A 26,331-nucleotide genomic window follows, 5' to 3' on the forward strand; every position below is an offset into this window, starting at 1 on the left:
TAATTTATTTTGAATGTACAGTATTTAAAAACAATGACAGGACAGTTTTGGTTTGTGCCAAAGACCAGTTAAAAATAAAAAAAAGATTCCCTTTTTGTGGGTCTCTACGTCTGGAAAACCAAACAAAAGAATTATGCGAAATATATTAACATCTTATTTTGTACTGAAATATTAGCATAGTTATAGCCTTCAATAACAGGCATGTTAACTTGCCTTGTATCAGTCATATTACTAGACTTTCTATACTTCAAACAGTGTCAGTAAATCATAGCTTAAAATGGGTTAAACAAGGTGCAGTAAACGAGTATTAAAATCAAATGGATGGACGGATGGATGGTAAACTTTAGTCTGGAACATCTTATGCTTAATTTATACTGAAAATGGCCGATCTACTATATAAGCTTGTAGTAGATTGCCATTTTCAGTGTCGCATGACAAAATATAAATCATTAAGGCGGTTACACACCGGCGAATATGCGAATATACGCAAAATTCGGACTCGTTCCGAATAATTAAAAGACGCTTTTTTCGCTCCGCGAAACTGGTGTGGAAGCTTACATTGACTTTATAAGGTTTTTAAAAAAAAACGTATTATTCGCATGAAAAAAATCGCCCCGGTGTGTAAGGACCTTTAAGGTTGCAGAGGTCAAGTTGAAGAACACAATGCCAAAGTCTTTACCCGCACTGCAAACTACTTACTGGGTGTTGTGAGTACGGTAGCACATAACATGGTTAATGTCTATCAAGTTTCAGAAAACACAATATTACAGTACGGTACATAAATTAACGCTGTATTTAGCAGTTAGGAATAATGTGTCGTTAGATTCTAATAATGCTGCATAAAAAAAGTAGTTGTTAGCATACAGTAAAAGCATTCATTCATACAGTGCATGTCTTTGTAACATTCCCCAGAAATGCTCATGGGAAAATGTACATCAACAGTAATGCTGCCCTCTGCTGCAAAAGATGTGAAGCACATGTCCTTGAAATAACCCCAAGATTCATTTGAACCACAGATAAGAATAAATAAACCTGAATTTACAACCAAAATGAGGTGTCAGTGATTAGGGCCTGGGCCCAGCATACTGAACTGTACCACGTGGACCTGAACAAAGCATGGGCCTGAGCTTTAAAAATTAAACATATTTTGGTTAATGGATCAAATAGTGGTATTCACCCCGTGCAGTTAAACCGTAGGAACTTAAACCCCCTCGTCATCACTAATGCAAACTGCACTTAAAAAACCCAATAAGTGCATCTAATAATATACAAACATGGCTTAACATGGACACATACAAGAACAATGCTGGCTTCTCCTTTAAGGCCTCAACTAAAACCTGAAGACAATGGCGGACCTTTAGGTCCAGACACACTCTTTGCCTTGCAGCGTCACAGGTTCTGACCTTCGGACCTTCAGCCTAGCCCCACAAATCTGTTGAGAGGTGCATGCTGGGACTTGTAGGAAAAGTCCTTTTTACCATGCAGAGAACAAAGGATGTACAGTATATAGCCCACTGGGAGTGGCCAGACAATGCCGGCGCAAAGGTCGACTGAGGATCATAATACTGGATAGGCAAGGGACAGAGCTATTAGCTTCGGATTAAAAGGTTTATGGGCCCCTGTATGGCTTCTGGACAAGGACAATGTATTCACACAGCAAGGCCCTGGATGCTCAAGAGTCCGATATCACTCTCTCTTCCCATCTCGTTCATGTTCTACCTCGTTTTCCATTCAGAGTTAACATACCACATTGACCACACTTCTTTCTCTTCCGACAAGCTCCCTTCATGTACGACATCCACAAACCCTCGTCTATTCACTTACCATTCCCTTCACATGCTCCCTCCCTCCCATCTATGCATGAGCATCCAGAGCCTCACGGAGTAAATACTGGTCCCATCAGATCCACCTACCTCCTTGACAAGGTATAAACTGGGGGATTACGGACAACCAACGTGCAGTCAAGGCCTTTAAAATCATTATCATGGCATACATACAGTACACGTACACACACACACACACACACATATACGTACGTACATACATACATACATACATACAGACACTGTGGTGACAGTAAAATAGTCTGTTTAAAACCGCGTTGTGCTTCAAATTCTAATCATACAAAAAGGAAGGAGGGCTTTATCCGTTCCCTCAACAAAAGGCTCTCGTCCTCCCCTCTGTCCTGCTGGGGGAGTCATTCTGGGGAGGGGGTTAATTGGGACAATCGTCAGTTTTTGCCTGAGCCGGGTGGGTGGGAGCCGGGTGGGTGGGTGACGGAAGCAGGTCGCCTCCGCCGATCTTTCAGGTCTCCCCAAGGAGGCGCAGGGAGGGCCAGAGAGGTGGGGTGAGGAGGAGGAGCGGCAGAGGGGAGGAGAGTCTGGGTGGGGTGACAGCCCCCCCTTGCAGCGCCGATCATCGCCGGGAGGCTCTGATTACGCCTCAGCCCGTCCAATAGGCTGCCTCCGCCTGCCGCCACAAACGTAGACGAATCGTGGCGCTGGGGAGGGGCCTCCGACTCCGCCCCGTGAAGCATCACCTTTGAGAATCCCAGCCTGCACAGCCTCTCCATCAGGCCCACGGGGCCGGAGTCCGTGCGGGCTAGGCTAGAGCTTGGTCTGGGCGGCTCAGGCATCCGAGATGAGGCCTCCGTCGAGGGGCTGGGCAGGTCAGGATGGGGGGCCCTGCCCAGATTCAGGCCATAGACGTCCTGGAGGAAGAGCTCGGCTGGACGCGACGCTAGGAAATTGTCCGTCGGGACCGCCCGGGAGACCTGGGCTGAGATGCCCTTCTCTAGGACCAGTTTGGCCAGTCCACCAGGGGGGGCTGTGGGGCGACGAGGGGGGAAGCAGTCGCCCAGACTCAGCCTGCAGGGGGTGACAGGGGTACTGGGACCTGTCCGCATGGAGCTGGGTGTGTTGGCCAGCACTGACGACTGGGAGTAGGAACTGACAGGGAGAAACACAGACACACAGATCAATCAATATATTCCATTGTTGGTTCAACTGTTAGCTCTGATAACCAAAATCTACAAGTAGCCTGTATGATTCTCATGTCAGTTCTCAACCAAAGAATCAATTCATTATACAAAAACACATATGTGTTCCGCTCTGTTCTCTGGCTGTGTCATGGAGACAGGGGTCATACCTAGAGGTCACCTGGGTGATGTCACTGGGGTGCAGGATACGGCAGGTGGTAACGGTGTAGGTGGAGAAGGTGGAGCTCTGGCACTTCCCTGGGTTTTGGACTAGAGACACACACACACACACACACACACACACCACAGACTTATTACAATCGTACAAACTTTATATTATATCGAGCAAAATAGCTCGAGAGAGGATGGCTGGTGAGAGAGTAGTTAATAGGCGTGTTAACTTTTGGGTCAAAAAGGTCAAGGTCTGTCTGTAGAGAGAATGGCTGGTACTCTGTGAGAGTGATTGATAGGCTTGTTAACTTTTGTGTCAAAAAGGTCGAGGTCTGTCGGTTAGCAAAATGGCTCAAGATGGGCTCCATGACACAAATTATCTCACTCCACAGGGTATGCGGAAACTTTGAGGAAAGGAATGGTACAGCTATTGTAACTTTCAATGGAAGTGCACAAATTCATGGACAGATTTTGGATGGAAATGTCCAATTCGATTTTTTATTACCCCAAAGGAGATATCACAGACTGTATGGGAGCCAGGATGCCAATCACTGGCATATATTATGCTGGGAATACCCAGTAATACGACATTTCTGGTCAGAGATGCACCAAACATCGGAAGGCATATGGAAATTGAATATTAAAACACTTTTGAGAAACTTGACTTTCATCCAAGGCACTTAAATATTTGTTTGGTGTATTGATATCCGCCTGTAAAAAACTGTTATAAAAAAAACTGTCTGCTTCCTGACCCCCACAATAGATGATATAGTTAATTAAATATTCATAACGGAAAATATAAAATTATTTTCACCTACAAATGAACAAATGTAATAAATTATGGTCAAATTGTGTTACTTATTTACGCCAGTCATGGACACACATTTGGGAGTTGAATTATAGAGTTATAGGGAGTTATAAGCATGAATAATTCAATGCTTCTTCAAATTTTATTTAAGCACTCAGAAACTCTTCTGCTTGCAGAAGTGTGACCGAGTGGCCCTGTAGTTGCGGAGACAGGTGTGACAATTCAGACAGTGCATCATACAGGAGTCCAGCGGCCATTATCACCTCAAGACAACAGCCACACATAAGCCTTCACCTCGGAGTCGGACACCACATTATCACATGAAAAAGGCTATTTGCCCTGGTATAGAACGTATATAGCATAACACGGTAGAACACACCACTGGTTAGGCTTAATGTCATTGCTTTTAGACCTAACAAATGTCACGCAGACATGTGACACTGGTACCAACACATACTAGTATTCCTATTGCGCTATGTACATACGTACAGTATATTCAAGCGCATTAGTAAAAAACTTTAAAACACTGCACAACATTAAAACAATATACAGTATTGCACGACTTTTGAACAACATTGCACAACTTGTCCATCCTAATAAAGTCCCTTTGGGGACAATGGCCTCTGTGGCTCATACTGTCTTTACCGTTTCAGGGCCTGAACATTTTATTTTAATTCCCCTCTTAAATGCTTCACATTTAGGGGGGGGGGGGTACTATTTAACTAAAGGTCCATCTCAAATCACATTTTGTGGCTGTGATCCAACTTCAGGGGAGAGAGAGAGAGAGAGTGAGAGAGAGAGCAATTGGCTCGTTTGTTTTCTCAACTTGAAAATAATAAATAAGAAAAGATTACACAGAAAGTGCTGGAATGTCCAACACTAGCACCCGGGCACCTACTGTCAGCCCACAAGGAAGAAACACTGGTTCACTTAACACATTGCGTGCCAATCGCGTAGTTCACGCGAACCTAAATAATTGTGCAGCGTGCCAGTTGCGTAGTTCTACGCGAAGTGGTCTTTTTTTTTCTTTCTCTCTCGCAGGTTCACATTTCATTGTAGGCCTCCCTCGCAGTGACACATTTCATTGTAGCACACCCGGATATGGAAATATCCGTATCCGGAGATTTTCGTTCCCACCCGCCGTCGCTCTAAATCTTCCCCTAATCCGCCATTATCTCTGAGTTTTTTTTCTCCTCGCTGATCGCTGTTTAAAATAAACCGCGACTACTGCAAAATGGAATGTCGCCGATCGAAACGGTCTTCTCTGGGCCACTCACACAGCTACCCTGTGTGTCTACAAACAGTTTAACGCGCGATCTTAGGTATTTAGCAAGGTCTGTGGCGACGTGAAAAAATACAAATAAAAATAAATCGCTGGCACTGGTGAGTAGTACATTATGATATTAAACTCTGGCGTGGAATGTGTTAACGTCCTGTTTTGGTCAGACCAGAAGAATTATTTGCACTTGCACATGTTTTTGGTCGCACAAATAGAATTTCAGGAACACATGCAACCCCAACGATGACAATTGTGAAGGTCTTCCTTTTGACCTTCATGGAGATCTGCACAAGACAGCAAGTCTAGATTTTAGATTGTACTGAGGTTATTGTACCATGTCTGTATCCCATACCCGATTAGGCCCTCCGGGACTGCCTGGTAGAAAGAGGTATACATTTCTGGTCAACCCCATATACATTCTGAAAAGCCTTCTCAAAAAGTACAACCTCTGCAGCAGTGTGGAGCACGGGCTGTCAACATGGGTCACCGGGGAAGCATGTGACTTATAATAGCATACCTGATTAATGGGAGTATTGTGGATAGTCACTGGGCTGTGGTCACCTACTGCCCTAGGGTCAAACACCATCTCTTCAGTTTTTTTTACATTCAAATTGAGGTGGTTAGCTATCTTTCTAGTTTGCATGTCAAACAATGATTTTAAAGCTCACCAGAGGAAGAAACTGTTGTTGCTGCTGTTGCTGTTGTCGTTGTTGTCATTGCCGGGGTGAAGCAGCTCTGTGATTGGACGGGAGCCGCCGACGATGTGGAAATGGTACGAACTGGCAGGTAAGAGGACGTTCCAATGACATCACTGCCTCCAAAAGCCAGGGAGAGGTCAGGCCTGGGGGAGGAAGAGGAGGAGGAGGAGGAGGTGGTTGTGGTGGTGGTGATCGGAGACCCCATCAGCGGGGAGCAGAGGGGAGGCACCGGATGCTTTCTCTCCTTCTCCTCTGGAGTCGACGAACAGCGAACCTTGAAGGTGATGCCTCCTTCCTCCTCCTCTTCCTCCCCTACACCCTCCTCTGCGGAGCCCTTCTCCCACGCCCCGTCCTGTCGTCCTCTGTTCTTCTCATCGTCCTCCTCGTCCTCCTCCAGGTCTGTGAGGCGGTAGACGGCATCCTGCGCAAGTGGGCGGAAGCCCTTGGTCACTACACCGGGGTGGGGGTCCAAGATGGTGCCCAGGTGGGGCGTGGCCAGCTGCTGCCAGTGGTGCAGCGTGACGGAACCTGAGAAGAAAAATGCAGAGGAATTTTATGGCTACATAGAAATAGCCTTTATTCAGTTGTTCATAACAAAAGGTTAGCCTTTTATCAAATTAGCAATAATTATGGACCAAATGTGATTCAACTTGAACTGGATATTCAGAATGATCCAGAGGATTCTACCGTGCGTACAAAATGCAGTTTGACAATACCATTTCAATGAAATTTTAAGTGAAATTATATTAATTCAAACACAGGTTAGAATTCAACTGCTCCAAACACTCTTCCAAAAGCAACTTCAAAGTTTATGGTAAAGTATTAATATGGCAGAATTTAGGGTTTAACAAAAGGCTATTCCATGTCAAGTGGTAACAGGATATCAGTTGGTATGTACATGGGTTGGCTTGATGCTTGCTGGGTAATAATAGTACCCTCAAAGATTCACAACGCCTGTATTATTCAAGAAAAGTACATTTGAGTTAAACATTGCATGCCAACACCAACAAAGGCTAACTAACATGATTAGCTGCAAGAGCCTAACTGCAGTATAATTTAATCTCCGACAGAAACAACGGCCACTGTCCAGTATGAACATTAGTTATTTGAGACTGTAAGTGATTAAGGGCAAGAGCTAGACAAATTGTTGGAGTTGAGCATCATTTCAGGCAGAAACAAAGCCGAATTGAATAGATTAGCCAGCTGTGACAATGCTCTTTCTGAAAGAAGATAAAATGAGTTGATCTTGTTGGCTTCCAGTGGAAAGTGGCACTGTTGAGCATTAGCTGAGCATTAGCTACCAATGTTGACTTGTTGACCCTTAACCCTTTCTGACAGTAATACTCTGTTGATATTATTTAAGAAATATTGAGATTATGCTACTATGATCTAAATGAAATTTCAGTCAAATTATTTTGCTTATTTATTTATTTACAAAATAAATGTCTCCCTATAAAATGTGGCTTATACAGAGACCAGCCAAGCCAAATGTGTTATTTTGTTGCCTAACACAATCTGTTCTAATTGTAGACTTCCAACTCTAGCTGCATGACAAAATGCCAGAGGCTGGGGACCGGATTTAAAGTCACCCCCAAGCTTACAGTATACTTGATGATGAAGCTCAATCCGGAAATAACATTAATTTGACACCCAGGCCTTGACTGTGATTTGTTGTTCTGCAGGAATAGGGCTTGGCTAAAGCCATGAACATATTCAACTGTATGGCACCATCTTTTTAAAGTCTTAAAGATACACCTGATATATGGGCCAGCCCTACCTTCCATGGGCTTGACAATCTGCAGCTTCTCAGGCAGGAAGGTCTTGAAGATGGCGGAGCTGAGCGAGAGCTCCGATAGGTTGGAGTAAGAGGAGAGCCGGCTTCCCATTGGTGTGCTGCTGCAGCCACTGCCGTCCCTGTCCGGCTCCTCCCCGGCCATGGCCTGCAGCTTGCGCTCACGCTCCGTCTGGAAGAACTGCTGCTCACACAGGAAGTTGTGTCTCCGAAGCGACAGGCGGTGGAGGGCCTCTGTGAGGTCGCTGCCGCCCGGGGAGCCTGGTTGGCCACGCTTTGTCTCCTCCCTGAGGCAACACAGTTTTGTTCAGTGGATTTTTTATTAAAAGAAATTCAACCACTTTCAACCTGGTGTACCTTCAAAAATGTTCAAAGATTTAAATCGTTTTCCTGAAAATAGACTACATAACCATATATATTGTACACAAAATGCTGAGAGCATATTTCCATCGTGGACCTTTGTGGTCATTTGAAAGGCTATAGTGAGTGATCTGCCAATGATTAGGCTCAGTTTACATTGGACAGCTCTAGATTTATAGCACTACATTTAAATTAACCACAAGTGGCCAATATTCTGTTCACTAGACTTTGAGAGCACTTGTAACATACCCCTGATTGGACGTGAAGGGCTGTGCAGTCATCACCAGCGAGCTCCGCCCTGAGCCGGGGATAGGGGGCACGAGAGAGGACGCCCGCGCTGCTGAGGTTTTGACAGCGCGCACCGTCTGGAAGACCTTCCTCTGGGATATCCTGAGAGGGTTTAAAGGCCAAACTTCAGCTTAGAACAGTAGTTCTCAACAAAAAAAAAATATGTGAGAATCCCTATGACAGACATGTAAAGCTACAGACATGTAAAGGTCCATTTAAAAACCCCTCAAGGAACCCTAAGGGTCCCCTGACACCACTTTGAGAACCATTGGCTTAGAAATTTGATTTTCTGAGTGGGTGTATGGCATGGTTTGAAATACTATTTATCAAACTGTGGGTATTGATCAAGTTATAAATCACAGAAATGCAATTATTGATCGTAATCAACCAGTAATGACAAAGAAACAGTGGACTGTACGTTCCATCTGTCCAAAAGCAGTCTAGTCTGACCACTATACAAAATAACACAAGTCTCTAGTCAGTGTATTTACAGAAATGGTAGGACAGTTCATAAAGCGGAGTGCCCACTTTTAAAAGGGGGAGAAAGAGTGGAAGGGAAACCTTTGTTCCTGAGCTGCTGTCTCTTGTTCCTGAACCGCTGTCTCCTCTTCCACAGTAAGCTCTCTCCTCATTGTGCCCTCAATCTCTGCTGCCAGGGAGTCCTGTAACACACACACACAGTTATTAGCAGCTGGTTGGGACCCAAAAGAGAGTTTGCAAGATGTATTTATCATGTCACGGACAAAGGACAACTTCGATAGAGGAGTATAGTGTTAAACCAATGGGTCGGGATATTATGTTCTACAGTGTGTCAAATTGGGACTCCAAGGCAAAACAAATTCACACAAAAATGTAGTTTAGCAGGACACAAAATGTGTGGTATAAATATAAAGTTATCCTCACCATTGGGTACAGTCCGTAGGACAGGTGCCGCCGCATCCCAGCAGAGGGCGTGTTCTTATTACGCAACTCCTTAATCTCCTCCTGGGACTCATGGAGCATCCCCACACACTCTGCATTCCTCTCTGCAAGCTCGTTCAGCTGAAAAGTACACACATACACACTATTACAGAGAGGGCACACACAGATGGTAGCACGCAATTAAAAAAGGATTGACCCGACATATAAAGTACAGGCATGCGCACACACACACACTTAAGTACAGTCACCAACATAGATCATTATAAAAGAGCTTTGCATTACCATGTCTAACATCAGATTATCTACAATGAAAGAGGGCAGTTTTCTGAGTGTTTGCCAACTTCACTATAAGGACACTTAACTGCACATAGGGTTTCACTGTGGTTTCACTGTGCTTCCACGAAGAAGAAAAAAAATCATCGCGACCTTGTTCGCTTTCATACGCCTTTGAAAATAGTCTCGGCCAAAAACACATAGTTAAAAAAAAAAGTACACAGGAGCCGAGATACAGGATTTTTAAGTAATAAGTTAAGCAAATCTTTGGATCACGATATCTTGGGTTCTGTGTGAGAAAAAACTTTTTTTTTTCATTTTTCTTTTTCAAAAAGTCGTTTTAGTCGTCCATGGCAGTCTGGGCCTTTGGAAAAAAGTTGTCAAAGTCGTCCTATGGCAGTGAATGAGTTAATGTCTGTGGTTAGTGGGCCAGTAGCCTTTATTCATGCATGTGTGTACACACACACACACACACACACACACACACCCCCCCCACACACACACACACACACACGTGCCCACCTCTGCGGTTAGTTGCCTTTGAGATTCTTTGGATGCCTGCAGGTGAATTCGTAGCTCTTCCTTCTCGAGAGCCAACTGCAAAGACAACACACACGCACATAGTTACAATCCACACCATTCACGTTGACTGTATTTGCATTCAACACTCATCTATAGAGCTAGAAGCCTTTTACAATGCATGGGGCCCATATCTAAACTACATTGATCCGTATAGGCTGTAGCTCTACTAGCAGGGCTTCCTACAGTTTGTTTGCCGTGTGTGACTGAGATCACACTCTCCCTAGCTAGTTGTTCACCTTCCTAAACTGTAGCTCTAGTACCTGGGAGAAGAGGAGTAACTCATCCTCCTCCACTCCTCCTTTCATCTTCCTCCATACCTGACTATATGAACCCCTCCCTCCTCTACCTCACCCCCTTGACTCTGCTGTAGCTAAATTCTCCCATTTCACCTCCTTCCCTTCCCCCACTCCTCTTTTCCCTTCCTGTCCGTCTCCCCTTTTCCGATCCCTCACTCTGTCCCTCCCCATTTCCTCCACCCACTCTATTCGCTCCTTCCCTTGTGCCATCTCCACACCTCTCATTTTCCCCCTCATTACCCATCTGCCCTCCCTCCCTCTTGCCCCATCTCCTTACTTCTTTTCCGCCCCATCTCCTCACTTTTTTTCCTTCCCCTCTTGCTCTTCATTTCCTCTCTTCCCTTACTCCCCATCTCCTCCTTTCTTGCCATCCCTTGCTCCTTCCCTTCATCACCTCCTTGACTCTGTGTTGCAGATCTACTATCTGTGAGAGGAGTTGTGCGATCTCCTCCTGGTGCTTCATCAAGTCTTGGTTCTTCTTTGAAAGCTCGTCCGTCAGAAACACCATCTGGCTGTTGGACTCACCTGGAAAACACACAAGTTAAAATGAACAAAGTCAACAAAGTCACACAAAGTGCTTCACAGTCAGTGGTTAAAATGCTATGCGGAAAAGCGAGTGCATGTCTGCATATTGTTTGCGTGTGTGAGCGTGTTGTGACTCACGGAGCTCCTTTACGCAGTCGCTGACCAGCTGTTGTTCCTTCTCTTCATAAGTGATGGTTTCAGTCTTCAGGTGACAAGCCTGGAGAGGACAACGCACATTCACACCATCACAAAACACATCACAAACACACGCCGAGTCTGTGTGGAGCTTTAAGGACCCTGTCCACCTTACTATAACTAACGCATTCTTCTGCAACACCCTGGTATCCCCAATTTTGGGCATGTCATTATAGACAAACCTTTGCGGGAAAATGACAAAAAGCTAATTTTTTATATAAGATATGTATATGTTATGAATTCAATTAAATATAAGAGTACTTCCCTGTGTTTCTCACTAGGGAGGAAATAAATGTAATAACCTTGCAATGATTCAACTTGACCACTATATACACCGTATAATTATATTTAAAAAAAAACGTTTTTAACCTTCTCAGGAGCTGTGTGTGGATACCTTTGTCTCCTTCTGCGTTTTTTGTATAAATTTGACAAAAACAAGAACCTAGGTCTCTTGCTAGGTTCCTACATGCTTGTGTGAAGGGCATTGAGCATGACATCATTATGAGTCTTCTCTGCATTGTTTGTAGAGTGTAGTATATAGAGCTTGGCCTCTTATACTGGACTGCTTTCAGCACTGATGCACCTCGTTGTGTGAATGCTTGTGTTTCTACGTGTACCCAGTTGACCGTGGCCCATGTGCCATACCTCTGATCTCAGGGCGAGGTTCTCTTCCTCCATCTCCTGCAGTTTGTACTGCAGGGCCTCCAGCTGGCTGAGGGCGACAGCGGCGGTGGCTCCCCCATGGTGCTGAGGCTGGCGAAGCGGGGTGGAGCAGCTGGAGTCCGTTTCGCTCTCCTCGGAGGTGCTGGCCACCATGCGTAGCAGTTCGTCCTTCTTAGCCAACTCATGCTGCAGCTGGTTGACCTGGGGGAGGACACAGAGAAGCAGTGTTCTGTGAAAACCTTGATCTCCCCTATGAAGTACAAAAAGGCCGCCATGTTTCGGATTTTGTCAGCTGCTCACCATTGAACCATGAACTTTCTGTCCCTCGAGTCAAAACTATATGTGGAGTAGCAGCATACATTTTTTATGCACCAAATATATCTGGGATAAAAACTCATGGAAAATTGCAGGTCTCCTAAAACTCTGTAGCCTGACATTCAGCCTGAAGTTTCATTTTGTTTCACTCCTTCACCAGAACATATTTATTTTAATGGGCGTGGCAAGCGACTCAGGGGCTGGAGCCAGGCTAATAACTCTGTTCTTTTAAATCAAATCTGAAGACTTTTCTGTTTGCCATGTATTTCTTGTGCTGCACTGTATCTTTATTGTCATATATTTATCAGTTTTATTTTAGCTCATTCTTTTGTATTCTCTTAACGCTTCTGCAATGTTTTAACATGTAGGGGTAAAGCATTTTAATTGCCTGCTATACAAACCTAGCCTAATATATATGTGTGTGTGTGTGTGTGTGTGTGTGTGTGTGTGTGTGTGTGTGTGTGTGTGTGTGTGTGTGTGTGTGTGTGTGTGTGTGTGTGTGTGTGTGTGTGTGTGTGTGTGTGTGTGTGTGTGTGTGTGTGTGTGTGTGTGTGTTCTACCTGATCCAGGGCCTGTGTTAGCTGCTCCTCCACAGCCTCGTTGCGTTCCTGCAGTAGGTGGTTCCTCTGCAACAGCGACTGACCGATCCGAGCGGCAAGCTCCAAGTCCCTGTCCCGCTGTGCAATCAGAGCATGGGACACAGGTCAGTCAGTCAATCGGTGGCTGTTGTTGGTGTTTGCGAGTGTTCAGCCAGCCAATTGGTGGCTGTTATTAGTGAGCGTGAGTGTTCCAACCTACCTCAACCAGAAGGTGTGTGACCACTTCAATGTCATTGTAGGTTTTGGTCATCTGCTCCACACGGTCTGCGCTGAGGACTGACAGTAGAGAGAAAATAAGTCTTGAGGACACAAGCACGTTTTTCCACACAAAACACCTACTTGCATTCATAGACCACTGCACAAAACAAGTACCGGTACTGAAGAATGATGAAAAATTTAAAATGAATACATACATACAGTTCATGCTCACACTAGCATGTCAGTTTCACTTAGACCCTAACATCATTCCCAGTTTTATCTCCATCTCACGAGGAGATAAAGCCTGGCAAAGAACAACTGCCGGAAGTGTCCGAAAGCACAGGGCCACCACAACTTCCTGTAGCCCTGTACTTTGTGTACTTCCAGTTAGAAGTTATTGTCCAGCCTACTTAGACCCTCAAAGTGCCTTCTGACCGCAAGCAACTTGTTGGCATGGGAAAGTATACTTCCCACCATTCACTGCAAAACCTCTGATGCTACATAGGGCTTTCTATTAGCTTAATCTACATTTCTTAACCAGAGGATCAGGACCCGATTGTGGTCATGGACAAATAAGAACACCTTCAACAGAGGAGGATTATAATGTACTATTGTTATTTAATGTCCATGGTCAATGCAATATTCAGGTGCCATTTTGAAATAAGTTTAGAGGCACTATAGGTTAGCTCAAACGGTCCTTCAGACAATAACAGAAGGATGTGTGGTTGCTAGCGGTCTGAGTGCACTGAGTGGCGATGGCCTTACATGGACACAAAGAAATTAAAATTAACACATTAAATGATGCTGCCACTATAAGCCGTCTACTGTGGGGCGGCAGACCTATGCTATGTGACCCTCGTGTCTGCCGTCCGTCATCTACATGCAAGAGATGGATAGGGGCTCCAGACTTCCATGGCTTCAGGGTAGGGCACCGGAGTGCACCTCTCTTTAGCCACCAGGAAGACTGAAGCCCCTCTCCTGCTCGGTTAACAGGCAAGGAGCAGCAGGCCTTTACAGGGAGAAACAGATACCTTTGGAACCAGGGTGGGGATAGGAAGAGGGGTCCAGAGCGAGATACGCTAGAGAGGCAGAGAAAGAGAGAAACGGAATGAGAGAGAGAAGGAAAACAGAGAGCAAGAAAGAACATGGGTAAAAAGGTTAAGGAACCAGTTTATTGTAAACAGAGAGAGAGAGAGGGGGAGAGGGACATAGACCGACAGACAGAGTTGCGCAAGGTAAGATAGAAAGCATGAGTTTTGCCATTATCTTGTACAGAGGCACTAGTCTGTAATCACAGACACTAGAAAGCTTGGTCTGGTTTCAGCACCTGGGTGAGTTGTCTGTACAGCTGTACTGCTCCTGTTTGGAGAGAAACTCTAGATCAGCTGGCTTTACAAAATGAAGAGAGCACATGTCCATCAGCCATGAAACTGATTGAGGCTGCATGTGCACAGTGCACACACGCGCACACACACACACACACACACACCTCAGCTTCCTCCTGTGACCTCTATCCTTGTCTTCCCAGTTCCCACCCTCTCTCTCCCCCTTTCTCGTTCCCCTCGGTCCATCTCTGTCTCAGCCTGCAGTCAGTAATTTAAAAATAACCCAGGCCTGGGAGGGCTATCTTTGACACAAAACAGGAAGACACAAACAGACACGCACGTTCTACATGTAACCCATCTTGTTACTGGACACCACTTCAGCTGAGTGCGCACACACACACACACACACACACACACACACACACATGTATGCACATGAACACACACAGCTCACCTATTGTAGCTGGCCTATCATATCTGATAGGCCAGCTTCCACTTTTGCTCTATGTTTAACACATACAACTTCCCTTTACCTGCAGTAACGATCCAGTCATCGTTCCACTGATGCACCATTAAGGAGCATGGTAACGTGATTCGTCCCGGTTCACTGCATAATCTTTCCTGACACAATGGATTAGTCACAAAACAGCAGTCACACATTCCTTTACCATGTTTTTTTCTGCAGACTCAGTCACTGGAATATAAATCCTATAACCATAACATCTGACTGAAATCAAATCACATCGACTCTTGATCTCTTACGCAACACACACACACCTGATTCATACTTTGTTGCGTGCTGTGTCATGCACTGAAATAGCTACCACAACACTTGTAAATCAGCTATTTCCAGTGCGAGACACCGGTGAACAAAGTTTGAATCGCCCTTAATGTGTGATAATGAATAAGTAACTCATTAAAGACACTGTAGGTGAACCTTTGGTAATGATAAAACCAAACTAGATGAACAGAAGGCTGGTCAGAGTCTACATATTTATACACAGTATACAGATTCAATTGTTTTTAATTTAACAATTGCAATACTGTTTGTCACCCGACATCGACATCACAATGTACACATGTTCCAACATGACATTGCAAAGGGTATAGCTAAGGCAAATTGAGCTAGTCAATTGCCTATCCCCTTTCTCTCTCTGTACAACACACTGACCAAAATAATAACAGTATGACTACAAATCGTAAAGCGTTTTGGTGTACTCAAGGAAACATGCTCAATAGATGCCATAACACTATTATTTACGAATATACCATTCATATTTGTGTCTCCCGAGGTCGGGGAGTTGCTTGCATGTCATAACAGTACAGTGAAGTGTTTCATTCTGATTTATCTTTGACCTTTTAAGAATACCTCTGACATGCCTGATGCTGGACAGAATTGTGAAATGACGTTCAATAGGTTTAAAATGATAAGAATAAACTTTGGATGACTGACACAAAGATTCTCAGAGCCACTGTGTGCATGTACAGTATGTGTGTGTACATGCGAGTGGTGGGGAGGGGGGGGATGTCATTAAAAGATTTCTTTAGGAATGCTTCGGGGTCTATTTATAGGCCCCCTACAGAAGTAGAGCAACTGTCCAGCCAACAAGCAACGTGAGACCACTTCTGCAGTCCTTACTGTACCCTACTACCCCCGACCTCACCCCCAAAATAAGTCACACAATCAGGGCCAACATTGCTGGACGTTCACAGACACACACCTCAAATGTGTGTGCAGCACACCATACACACGTGCATGTATACACATGGGCGGGCGGGCGGGCGCACGCACACATGCATGTGTCCGTCTGTGTGCAGGGCATTGCTGCAAATGAGCATCCATGCTCATGTTATAAAGCCTTCCAGTCAAAGTAGGCAACAGCGTTGAATCGCTGTTGCAAAGCCGTCCAAATGCACTCATGTTACTCTGTGTTCTCACTTTCTTCGGCTAAAGTTGGATGGATTTATCCCAGGAAAAGGCTTACATCAGCTTAAAAACTGCTTTAGATTTAAGCTATTCACTGGTCCTTCTTGCTTTGGTAATAACTTCTTCTAGCTAGGTTAACATTATGCAAAGAAGAATAAAACAACGTATAAAAGCTTTTTAGAGAAGAGTCGATACTACATTTAAACATCACTGACCCAATCTACAATACAACTGCCAACTGTCCAAATATAACCACTGACACTGTGCCCAAGACAGCGGACGTATGACCTGTGTGTGCATGAACCACCGCAGACAACCCGGCACCGGCGGAACATGACTTGACACTGTGTGGGTCAGCCGACTAGAAAGTGAAGGAAGGCAACGGAATTTCATTCAATGGAAATGCACGTGCCACAGTGTGCACATGGTCCGTCTTCACCACATACTGAAACGTCAAGGTCAACTGAAGAAACACGGGACATAACTATGGAGACTAAAGAATAGAATAACAAACTTGACGTTGTGAGGCAACTGTATGTGTGTATGTGTGTGTATGTGTGTGTGTGTGTGTGTATGTGTGTGTGTATGTGTGTGTGTGTATGTGTGTGTGTATGTGTGTGTGTGTGTGTGTGTGCGCGCGTTTAGTACTCGTTTGAATGTAAACAAGAACATACGGCCACACCTCCTCTCAGAACCATTTCCTGCTTGCCTGGGCCTATATGCGAGGCAGCACTGGACAGCAACACACACATACAGTCATACACACATTTGAGTGTGCATGCACATACACACACACTTGCTCACCTCCCACCAGGGGTTCACTCCAATGACCTTGAAAGTACAGTATCAACATGTTCCGCAGTGACACACACACTCACAGTTCCATCATAATCCTGGGGCTCACCTTCCACAGCAAAGCGCTCATCCATTTCGTCATTGTGGATGTTTAACACCGGCATGGCCTGACAACTGTTCTCTCCCTAGCGTCCTGCTGTTCTCCTCTAACTGTCTCTCTATCTAGCACCCTCTCATCATATCTCTTCCTCCTCCTCTCTCCCTCTCTCTCTCTCTCTCCGTCTCGTGACACTGGGTCTGGCTTTGCACACAGCTGCACTTATCACCGGCCAGCTCACTGGATTCTTCTGGGATGGGACACGGACGCACACACACAAACGCGACACACACCCCCATTGCACACTCAAAACGCATGCGTGAATAGTTTCCCTGTTGGCACGTGTTCACGCACATAAACAGGAAACAAAACATGCATTAGAGCCTTGTTTAAACTAGTTGCTGTTCAAATGTGACAGCTACTGTTGGGTTACAATAAATAATAACCATTATCTGTGTGCTTTTAATTCAGATAAAGAGTGATTGAGAGATTAAGTGAAAGCCTTGCATGGCTAATGCACTACACAGCTGTGTCTATGTGTACATACTTGAAACACACACACACACACACACACACGCACACACGCACGCATGCCATCTGCTGCTCTAATTTCATTGCAGGCTAAATCAATAACAGTGAGAAAGACACAGAGACAAGACAGAAAAAGACAGAACACATTCGGCACAAAAGACAGCCCCAGACAGGGGCAGAGATTGACAGTGCCCATGTCTCAGTGGGAAAGACAGAACATATCTTATTACACAGGTTATGCTTTGGACAGTGAAGCTTAGACAGAAATAGGGCACTTTCCTGCTTTTATGACTACGCTAAGCTTTCATAACCGTGCACCTGACAATGCTTTCTAAAAACTATAATAATAATTGTAGATAAAATAATATATTTTCCAAGAATGTGTCCAAACTTAATTTCCCTTCATGTTCAACTAAAGCCCTAGTTGATCATTGCACTTTTTGCTCAAACCTTTAAAAAATATATATATTTCCTAAAATAACACACATAATGCGTACAGTCGAGTCAGGCATACATACAGTCATCCATGCACTAGCGTTCATGTCCACACACACTCTGACTCACTCATATATCTGAAGGTCTCCTCAGCCAGTATGGGGGAGAGGGCATGGTGGTGGTGGTGGGCTGGCGGCTCGTCTGGGGAGCAGCTGGGAGAGATGACCCAGTCCTGGCTGTCTGACAGGTAGAGGGAGCCCGAGCCAGCAGAAACCGAGCCAAAGGACCCGGAACCACAGCGCTTCTCGCTGCTGCCCAGGCCCTCATCTGGAGAGAGAGAAAAGAGTGAGAAATGTAGCCTAAGCCTACAATACAATACCAGGTACTATTGTGCTCAAAATTCAATTCAGTTTGCCACGGCCAGCACAGACAATAGCTGGTGTCATGTGTTGCCTGCATGCCATGCAACACACGTTCACCTGTGTTGCATGCTCTTAACTGGTTTCACATTCACACACAAACTTTTGGTCGGCCATGAAGTCTTATATGACATATCTTGGTAGTCTTGTCAGTGACCAAGAACTTCCGACTCGCATATTGGGTCTCGTGAAAAAGCACCACAAACTTTCTCATAAAACTGCATAAAAGTTCCAGTCAACCTCACAATTTTACAGATGAGTGAGTAGGACGAACAGAAACGTGCCAGCGGAGAGAACGGAGTTATGTAATCGTTGGATGTCAACCAGCATCAGTACAGAGTAGGTTACAGTCAAGTGCAAGTGGGAGCTGATGAGGCAGTGTGTGTGTGTGTGTGTGTGTTGCTCTTTTTCAGGCAAGTCGATGTCTTCTGCTTCAGCGGTTATGTGGTTTAGTGGGACAGTCACGGCTAACTATAGCATCAGGCCCAAAGACATGACCACAGGGATGCACAACAACATGCTCAGCGGTCACACACACACACACACACACACACGGGAACAAATCATATCAAATGGGGGCTATTTTTAAAAATGCTTTCATCGTAGAATTTTACACTTTACTTAAAGTCTATACAGCTATTTTGGTGTTGTTTGAAACACTTCCGTAAGGTCTATAGCAGTGAGTTGTAGAGATGTCATAATGCTTCACTCATTGAAAATTACAAAATCTATTTCATATAGCAGTGGTTCTTCTCAAAGTGGGGTAGCCTCAGCGTTCCTTGAGGGGGTGCTATGGACCTTTACAGGTATACAGTATAGGGATAGAATTTGTACACTCTCAAGAGTTATGGGCGTACACATGAAAATCAAGTTTGAGAAGCACTGTTATATTAGGGATGTGACTTGGAAGTTGACATCTTGTTCACAGTAACACACACACGTGCAAGCTTACCCGTCTCCGTGCTGGACTCTTGGCCTTTCTTGGCCATTGCACGGGGTTTGACTTCAAACATGTCCTGTCTGAGTAGAGGGTGGGGCCTCCGCATTCACTCATACACATGGACTCTGCCAGACAGGAACAGGGGAGATGGGCCTACGGCTGTGACATGATCACATCACATCCAGTCACACCACTGAGTGGTGGGAACAGTGCTGCTGCACCGGACGGACAAACATCAACCAAGCTCTTTGACCTGTGAGAGAAGAGAGAGAACAGTGGGTGGTTAAGACCAGTGGTTCTCAAACATTTTCATGTCAAGAACCCCCATATTGATATGTATTAGGCTACAGGCGGACCCCCATCTGAAAAAGTTGTGCCAGGGACCCCATAAGAGATGATTTGCTTGCAGATCTGGTATATTTCTGTATCAGATCAGAATGTTTTGTAAGCAAATGTGTAGAAGGGTATTTGCGGGTAGAATGTCCATGAATATCTACAGAATATAAAATAAAGTGTCCAGAACATAAGTTATGTCTATGGATATTAAGAACAAAAAGAATATATTTCTAACAATATCATAAGTGTCCGGTTCTTCCAGAAATAATACTGCTCCAATCCAATATATGTGGGTTGAAACAAAGCGATGGACATTTTTTTAATTGACACCAAGACTATAACTTGAAAAAAAGAAAAATGGCAGGGATGTTTTCAGTAACTGCCATTTTCTTGGTTGACACAAAAACAGAGAAGCGCATTTCCGACTCCACTCCAGGCTGCCTATAACATTCAGCCTGACACTCTCCTCTTCAACTCTCCTTCTATCACCCTCTGTCTATTTGCATTCTCACTCCAACTCTTTCAGTTGACATTTAAACTGATGACAAACATTTCTCCCACAGAGCTTACCACTAGGAGACATTTTAACCATTGACTGTCTGATAAAAATGTTCAGCGTTGGCTGGCTGGCTGGCTGGGTTGAGCTGGCCCATGATCAGTGGCAGGTTTATGTTTATTGGAAATAAACTCTCCTCTCAAGTAATGTTGTGAAGCTGTTCATCTCATCAGTCTGTGCAATGACCAGTAGAGAGTTAGTGAAGTCTTATCTGCCATTCCCAAATGTTATTGTAATGCTTCAAATAACTGAAGGACTTGGGACTTGCATACCCTGGCCATCTTGCTCCCAGGATGTGTCACATACCACAAAAAAAGCTTCCAGTACTTCAATTGATTTCAGAAGGATCAGTTTTAAGGGTGTTATGCCATTGGCTGACAAGTCAGCATCTGCAGGCGCTGGCAACTTGTCCGACTTGTCGAATTCTCGCCAGATGCTGTGACTCATATGCTGCTGTGACTCCGATGCATTTTCCATTTCTAGGCTGGGTGCCACATATTATGGGTTATTTTTAAGGGGAGGGCTGAGGGGGGAAGAGAGCGAGAGACAGAGAACCTCCTACATCCTGTTTTCTCACACTCTGGGGAATGTTCCAGGGGCTTAAAGGAATGACTTGACTAGTCAGACAGGATGGGATTTCAAAGTGATGGGGAAAGGGACGGAGCTTCTAATAAAATGCAATGTGCCAGGACTGGATATTAGAATAAACTGGTTGAATAAACTGGATACTACAATAAACTGACATTAAGATGGATATTCAAACACATTTTCAAGAAATCAGAAAAAAGTGGGTCACACAGCATGACAGCAACATGAATGTCTGTACAACAGTACAGACTTGTACACCGGTGGAGATGACATGAGCTGAGCAACAGTGTCATTAGTATTGCTGCAACTGAGATGCTTGTGGTTTAGAAACATTGCCTGTGTCATCTCATGTAGGCATGCATACCCAACATGTACATAAATTAGTCTTGTATGTAAGACTGCACCATGGGCATTGTTGACCTTGTGTGCGTGCGTGTGTGTGCGTGCGTGTGTGCACACACTATAATAATGTCAGTTGAAGCAAGCAGATATCCCTTCAGCCAGACTCAACCTCCCCTTACATAACAGTGATGTTAATACCATTTGACTCACAGAGCAGCTTACTGAACATCACCACAACGTTATGCAAAACCATATTATTCATCTTTAAACACACAACAGAGTAATGTCAACATCGAGATCTTTTGTAGTCAACAAGTGTGTTGTTGTTTTTACATATTTATTACATATAACATCACCGTCTGGCCCGGATATTCTTTCTGCGTTCTTCGGCCCACACTTTTTGCAAATGAAATCTGTTCCCGATAGATAAGATGCATCCTATTTTCTCTGGTTTTAAAATGTCCGAGCTAATGACACATTGTGTGTCACTGCTGCGTCAATCTGTGACTGTCAGTAACAATGTCCCCACCCAGATAACTTCCCATTAGTGGTATAGCCTCTCCAAGGATTGAAATCAGGTTGAGGAGGACTCTGGACACTAATAAATAAAATAATGCCCAACGAGCTAGGCTCCAACCCAGCAGCATCAAACACAGAGTGACACTCACACCACAGTTAAGCCTAATTTATACATTGTCACACAACTTTTTCGCTAAAAACAAAATGCAGATTTTCCCCCAAAAAATTGAAGAAAACAAGTGTTGAAAGATTTCCTACAGTGATGTATAAATTATCCATCACCGACAAAGCCCTCCCAGCTCTGACTCTTTTCCCAGGCTTGTGAATCCAATAATGATGGGAGGAGAAGTCCCCTGGGCATCATCTGTTCAATGTCATATATCAACAAGCTCTCAAAAGCTGCTGCCTCATCAGTCACTCATTACCTGTGACCTGACCAGAGACCGTTGACCATTTTAAGCATTTATAGCTTAGTATGCAAAGTTAAATAAGTCTAGTCAACGACAGATAAGTCAACATTTTGAATACTGGAAGCCCAGGCAGAACAAGTTAACCAACTCAAATGCAGTGTGGAGACAAAACAATGCTAACCATGTCAAATGACATTCCACATAGTACCGCTATTCAATAGCTATTGATCTGACATGACACCATTGCTCAAAGCTAGACAAAGGGGAGAAAGAAGACTTCATCAAACAATGGATTGTGGATTCAGAATGCTGCATGGGTAAAAGCCCAGGCAATCTGAATGTCCCAATAAATGACAATATGTTTATCTTGAAAATGTTTAAAATGTTGTCTGATCTCCTCTGACTCATCACCTCGCTCTCACCGATCTCTCTCTTTGTCTCATCACAACAGCATCTCCATTTTTTTAGTTTTTTGTCTCATTCCTAAGACAATAATTTGATGACCGGCAGCGGTTCCGGTCCGCTGGTCATCAAATTATTGTCTTAGGAATGAGACAAAAACTAAAAAATATCCATGAATTCAAGTCTCCATGGGGTGACTAATCCATTGAAACAACGTTTTTTTGGGGTGAAGTGTCCCTTTAATTCTGACAACTGACCACCGTCATGTGATGATTTGGGTCAGAACAAAATGGACAAAAGGAGAAGAAGCATGTGACAGTTCTTAAGTAAACACTGCACTCACTGCCTTATCTGATTTACAAAACACACAAAGATCATAAATACCCTGTTCTGGCTGACTACAGGAAAACAATGAGCACCTTAACAATGCTCATTCCTCAGACCACAGGGATGCTCGCGTTTTGGTTTCAACCAGATTATCTTGTATTGTGTTGTTAATCATTCAAAAGGAACAATCAGTATCCAGATGTAAACAAAAGGGTAGCCCCACCACCTAACAATAAATAATTAAAAGCATTGGAGACGTTGATAGATCTGTAATTAATATGGAATTATTATCTATCATATCACTTCCATCAGACATTCTAATTCTAGTACAGGTGATTGCCTGAGAGCTCTTATATAATAGAATAACAAACAATGATAAATGATTTACTGTGATTTGCAATGATTTACATTGGCGTAATCCATTCCACCCATTCAGACTCATATGGAGTGAGAAGGTTCCAAATAGCATATTTTCCATCTACAAATCAGTAGAATTTCAGAATGTGTGTGAATAAATATGACCCCGATTTATATGTTCAAAACAATGGCCGATTGGGCTTTGTTCCTTTGTAATCCTCCTCCTATCTGTGACGTGATGTCTGTCATGTACTGCAGATTTATAAAATAAATATAATCTATAATATTATTATAGATTATATTAATACAATACACAAATAACATAATTATTAACAACAACAACAACAACACACAAAAGATGTATAATAAACAAACAAATACTGTAGAGATTTACTAGCCTTGGATCTTTTGTATATCTTTTATATGTATCATTCTTTTGTATAAATCTGTGCCACCGTGCCTTGTTTTTGCAAACTGTTGTTAAATAATTCAATCCCAAAAAATCAAGACTGTTATCCTTGTTCGATTCTGACCTCTATGACAGTCTTGACTCTTGATCCACGGCTAAGATTTGCACATTATTACCAAAAAAAGAACAGATCTACACGCCAGCAACATGTTGTTAGCTTTGCAGATCTGTTGTTCATTTGGCAAAGCAACAACACCCTGATGGCTGCATGGCGCGCATCTCCGATGCTGAGAGCAGATGATGACAGCCTTTAAATGATGCTCGACAGGCATTCAAACACGCTCGCCCCAAAACACAGTCGCCCCGGGGCTAAATCCGGCGATCTCGGAACGGTCGTCACCTGGTATTTCTAAATGTAACCAGTGGTGGAAAGTAACTAAGTACAGTACATTTACTTAAGTACTGTACTTAAGTACAGTTTTGAGGTATTTGTACTTTACTTGAGTATTTCCAATTTCCAATACTTTTACTTCTACTCCACTACATCTCAGAGGCAAATATTGTACTTTTACTCCACTACAATTATTTGAAAACTTTAGTTACTAGTTACTTTTCAGATATAAATTATTACATTATGAAACATACATTAACCACTTTAGCCCTATTTTATACCTAGGCTATTTGAAAATAGCCGATCTACAAGCTCACAACGCGTCGCATTGTGAGCTTGTAGATCTGCTATTTTCAAATATTTTGTACTTTTACTTTTGGTACTTTAAGTACATTTTGATGCCAATACTTTTGTACTTTTACTCAAGTCAATTTTGAATTCTGGACTTTTACTTGTAACGGAGTATTTTTATATTGCAGTATTGGTACTTTTACTTAAGTAAAGAATTTGAGTACTTTTTACACCACTGAATGTAACCTCAGTGAACTATGCCTAAACCCAACCTTATTCTTAATCCTTAACCTCAGTAAACTATGACTAAATCTAAACATATATCTAAACGTAACTCCAGTGAAACTATGCCTTAAACTAACCTTATTCTATCCTAAACGTAACCCCAGTAAAACTATGCTTAAAACTAATCTTATTCCTAAACCTAACCTCAGTAAACTATGGCTAACCCTAAAATTTCTAACCTTATCATCAGTAAAACAAATACAAGAATACGTATGAGGGGCGGGCGAGCAGTCCCCGAAAAAAAGGTCACCAGAGATTTCGACCCAGGACAACTCGCCCAACCGCAAATTCGAGTCCGTTCGACCCGTTTTTACCGGGTCGAATTATCTTTACTTTACTTTATTTGTTTATTTAGACAGGACAGAGCATATTAATGAACGTCACATGAACGTAAATACACGAATAATTGTCAGACAACACAGAGCTGCTGCTAATGTGTAGACTGAACGTCACTTTATGACTGAATGACAAAATAATCATTTCCATAACACATACAAATAATATAGTGTATTCAAATCACAGCATACAATCAATAAAGGCATTACCATTATAGCTATAACTTTTCTTATATATCATACTTTTATACTTCATGTGATTATTCACAAAACCCCACTAGCAAAAAACGTCATACTCTGCTATGGGGATGAGGATGGTGGCTGCTAGCCTTAGGAATGTGATCGTTGATGGCCTGTGTCTCTGTGTCTCTGTGGGTGGCTCCCTTTAGCCTCCATTAGCTTTGTAATTGTTTGGTAAATAAAAACACCAACACAATAATTGTTTGGTAAATCAATGTACATATTATTATTATTATGTCTCTGTCTCTCTCTCTCTCTCTCTCTCTCTATGTCTCTCTCTGTCGCTCTCTCTCGCGGTCCGGGTCGAAAAGTCAGGTCCAAGCGGGTCGAGAGCGGGTCGAATGGTCCGGGTCGAATCGTCCTGGGTCGAAATCTCTGGTGACCGAAAAAAATGGGGGTGAATGTGTTTTGGGGCGAGTCTTCCGGTTACCTTGCTTGCTCAGCTAACGGCATTAGCTCGCTCTCTCTCTCTCTCTCACCGATCGCGGTTTACCTCTAAACCCCCATGTCACTTATTAAAATATTAAGATATTACAATAAACGACGGGCTAATAGTAACAATAATCCTACCTGGTAAGAAGGCTATAATCATCTATAGCTCCATGGAGGAGTCCTCCTGCATGTGTCTGCTGTCTGTCAGAGTCAGTCCCTCGAACAAACAATGGAGTGGACGGATGGGCAACTCCTGTAATCAGTGTTGCCATGTCCGCTTATTATAAAGTCGCTTGTAAATATTGGTGGCCCAATATTTACAAGAAACAAGACCCAAAAAACGCTTGTTTCATAATGTTGTGTAAACCAGTGGTTCTTTAATATTTTCATGTCTTGGACATCCAAATTAATATGTCTTTGGACCCCCCATCTGAAAATATTTTGTGTCAGGTAGGGACCCCCATACAAGATTTGTGTTGTTAAAATGTTTCAAAAATGTTCTAATTTCTTTTTTTTTTCAAGATTTTTAAAAAAATATATATTTTCAAATAACCGTAGCCTTCTTCTTTAGTCTTCTTCTTTTCGTGCTTGTTTTCATAGACCTGGTTGCTTATTTATTTCGCAGAATCTGGCAACACTGCTCCTGCTTCCTTCCTACGTCATCAACAAGTGTCACGGCTAGCAGCGGGGGCGGGGCAATCC

At 43.5% G+C, this 26,331-nt stretch overlaps 2 protein-coding genes across 6 annotated transcripts in view; both read right to left on the reverse strand.

Annotated features, from left to right (window-relative positions):
• Positions 1 to 20,246, reverse strand: part of LOC308080737 (nucleotide triphosphate diphosphatase NUDT15-like) — a 48,300-nt gene extending 28,054 nt beyond the window's left edge. Inside the window, exon 1 of the mRNA XM_080422695.1 lies at positions 20,235 to 20,246. The gene's annotated coding sequence lies outside the window, so the exon portion shown is untranslated. The remainder of the gene's footprint in view (positions 1 to 20,234) is intronic.
• trak2 (trafficking protein, kinesin binding 2) lies at positions 464 to 25,853 on the reverse strand. 5 transcript variants are annotated; one of them, XM_080422684.1, is made up of 17 exons: positions 25,768 to 25,853; positions 19,422 to 19,662; positions 18,180 to 18,377; positions 13,972 to 14,019; positions 12,942 to 13,018; positions 12,704 to 12,820; positions 11,811 to 12,029; positions 11,109 to 11,187; positions 10,840 to 10,970; positions 10,090 to 10,164; positions 9,277 to 9,414; positions 8,935 to 9,035; positions 8,335 to 8,475; positions 7,711 to 8,012; positions 5,904 to 6,461; positions 3,148 to 3,247; positions 464 to 2,948 (listed from the first exon to the last, which is right to left on the reverse strand). In XM_080422684.1, the coding sequence occupies exons 2-17, from the start codon at positions 19,513 to 19,515 to the stop codon at positions 2,231 to 2,233; spliced, it is 3,096 nt and encodes a 1,031-aa protein (XP_080278810.1). In that variant the 5' UTR covers positions 19,516 to 19,662; positions 25,768 to 25,853; the 3' UTR covers positions 464 to 2,230. The 5 variants fall into 5 exon arrangements, with proteins under 5 accessions (XP_080278810.1, XP_080278811.1, XP_080278814.1 ...); XM_080422685.1 differs by lacking the exon at positions 13,972 to 14,019; XM_080422688.1 differs by lacking the exons at positions 13,972 to 14,019; positions 19,422 to 19,662; positions 25,768 to 25,853 and adding an exon at positions 14,268 to 14,299 and having other exon boundaries at positions 18,180 to 18,207.
• Between the last annotated feature and the right edge of the window lie 478 nt (positions 25,854 to 26,331).

Source organism: Gymnoscopelus braueri (assembly GCF_963280865.1).
Source record: "Gymnoscopelus braueri genome assembly, chromosome: 24".
NCBI lineage: Eukaryota > Metazoa > Chordata > Actinopteri > Myctophiformes > Myctophidae > Gymnoscopelus > Gymnoscopelus braueri.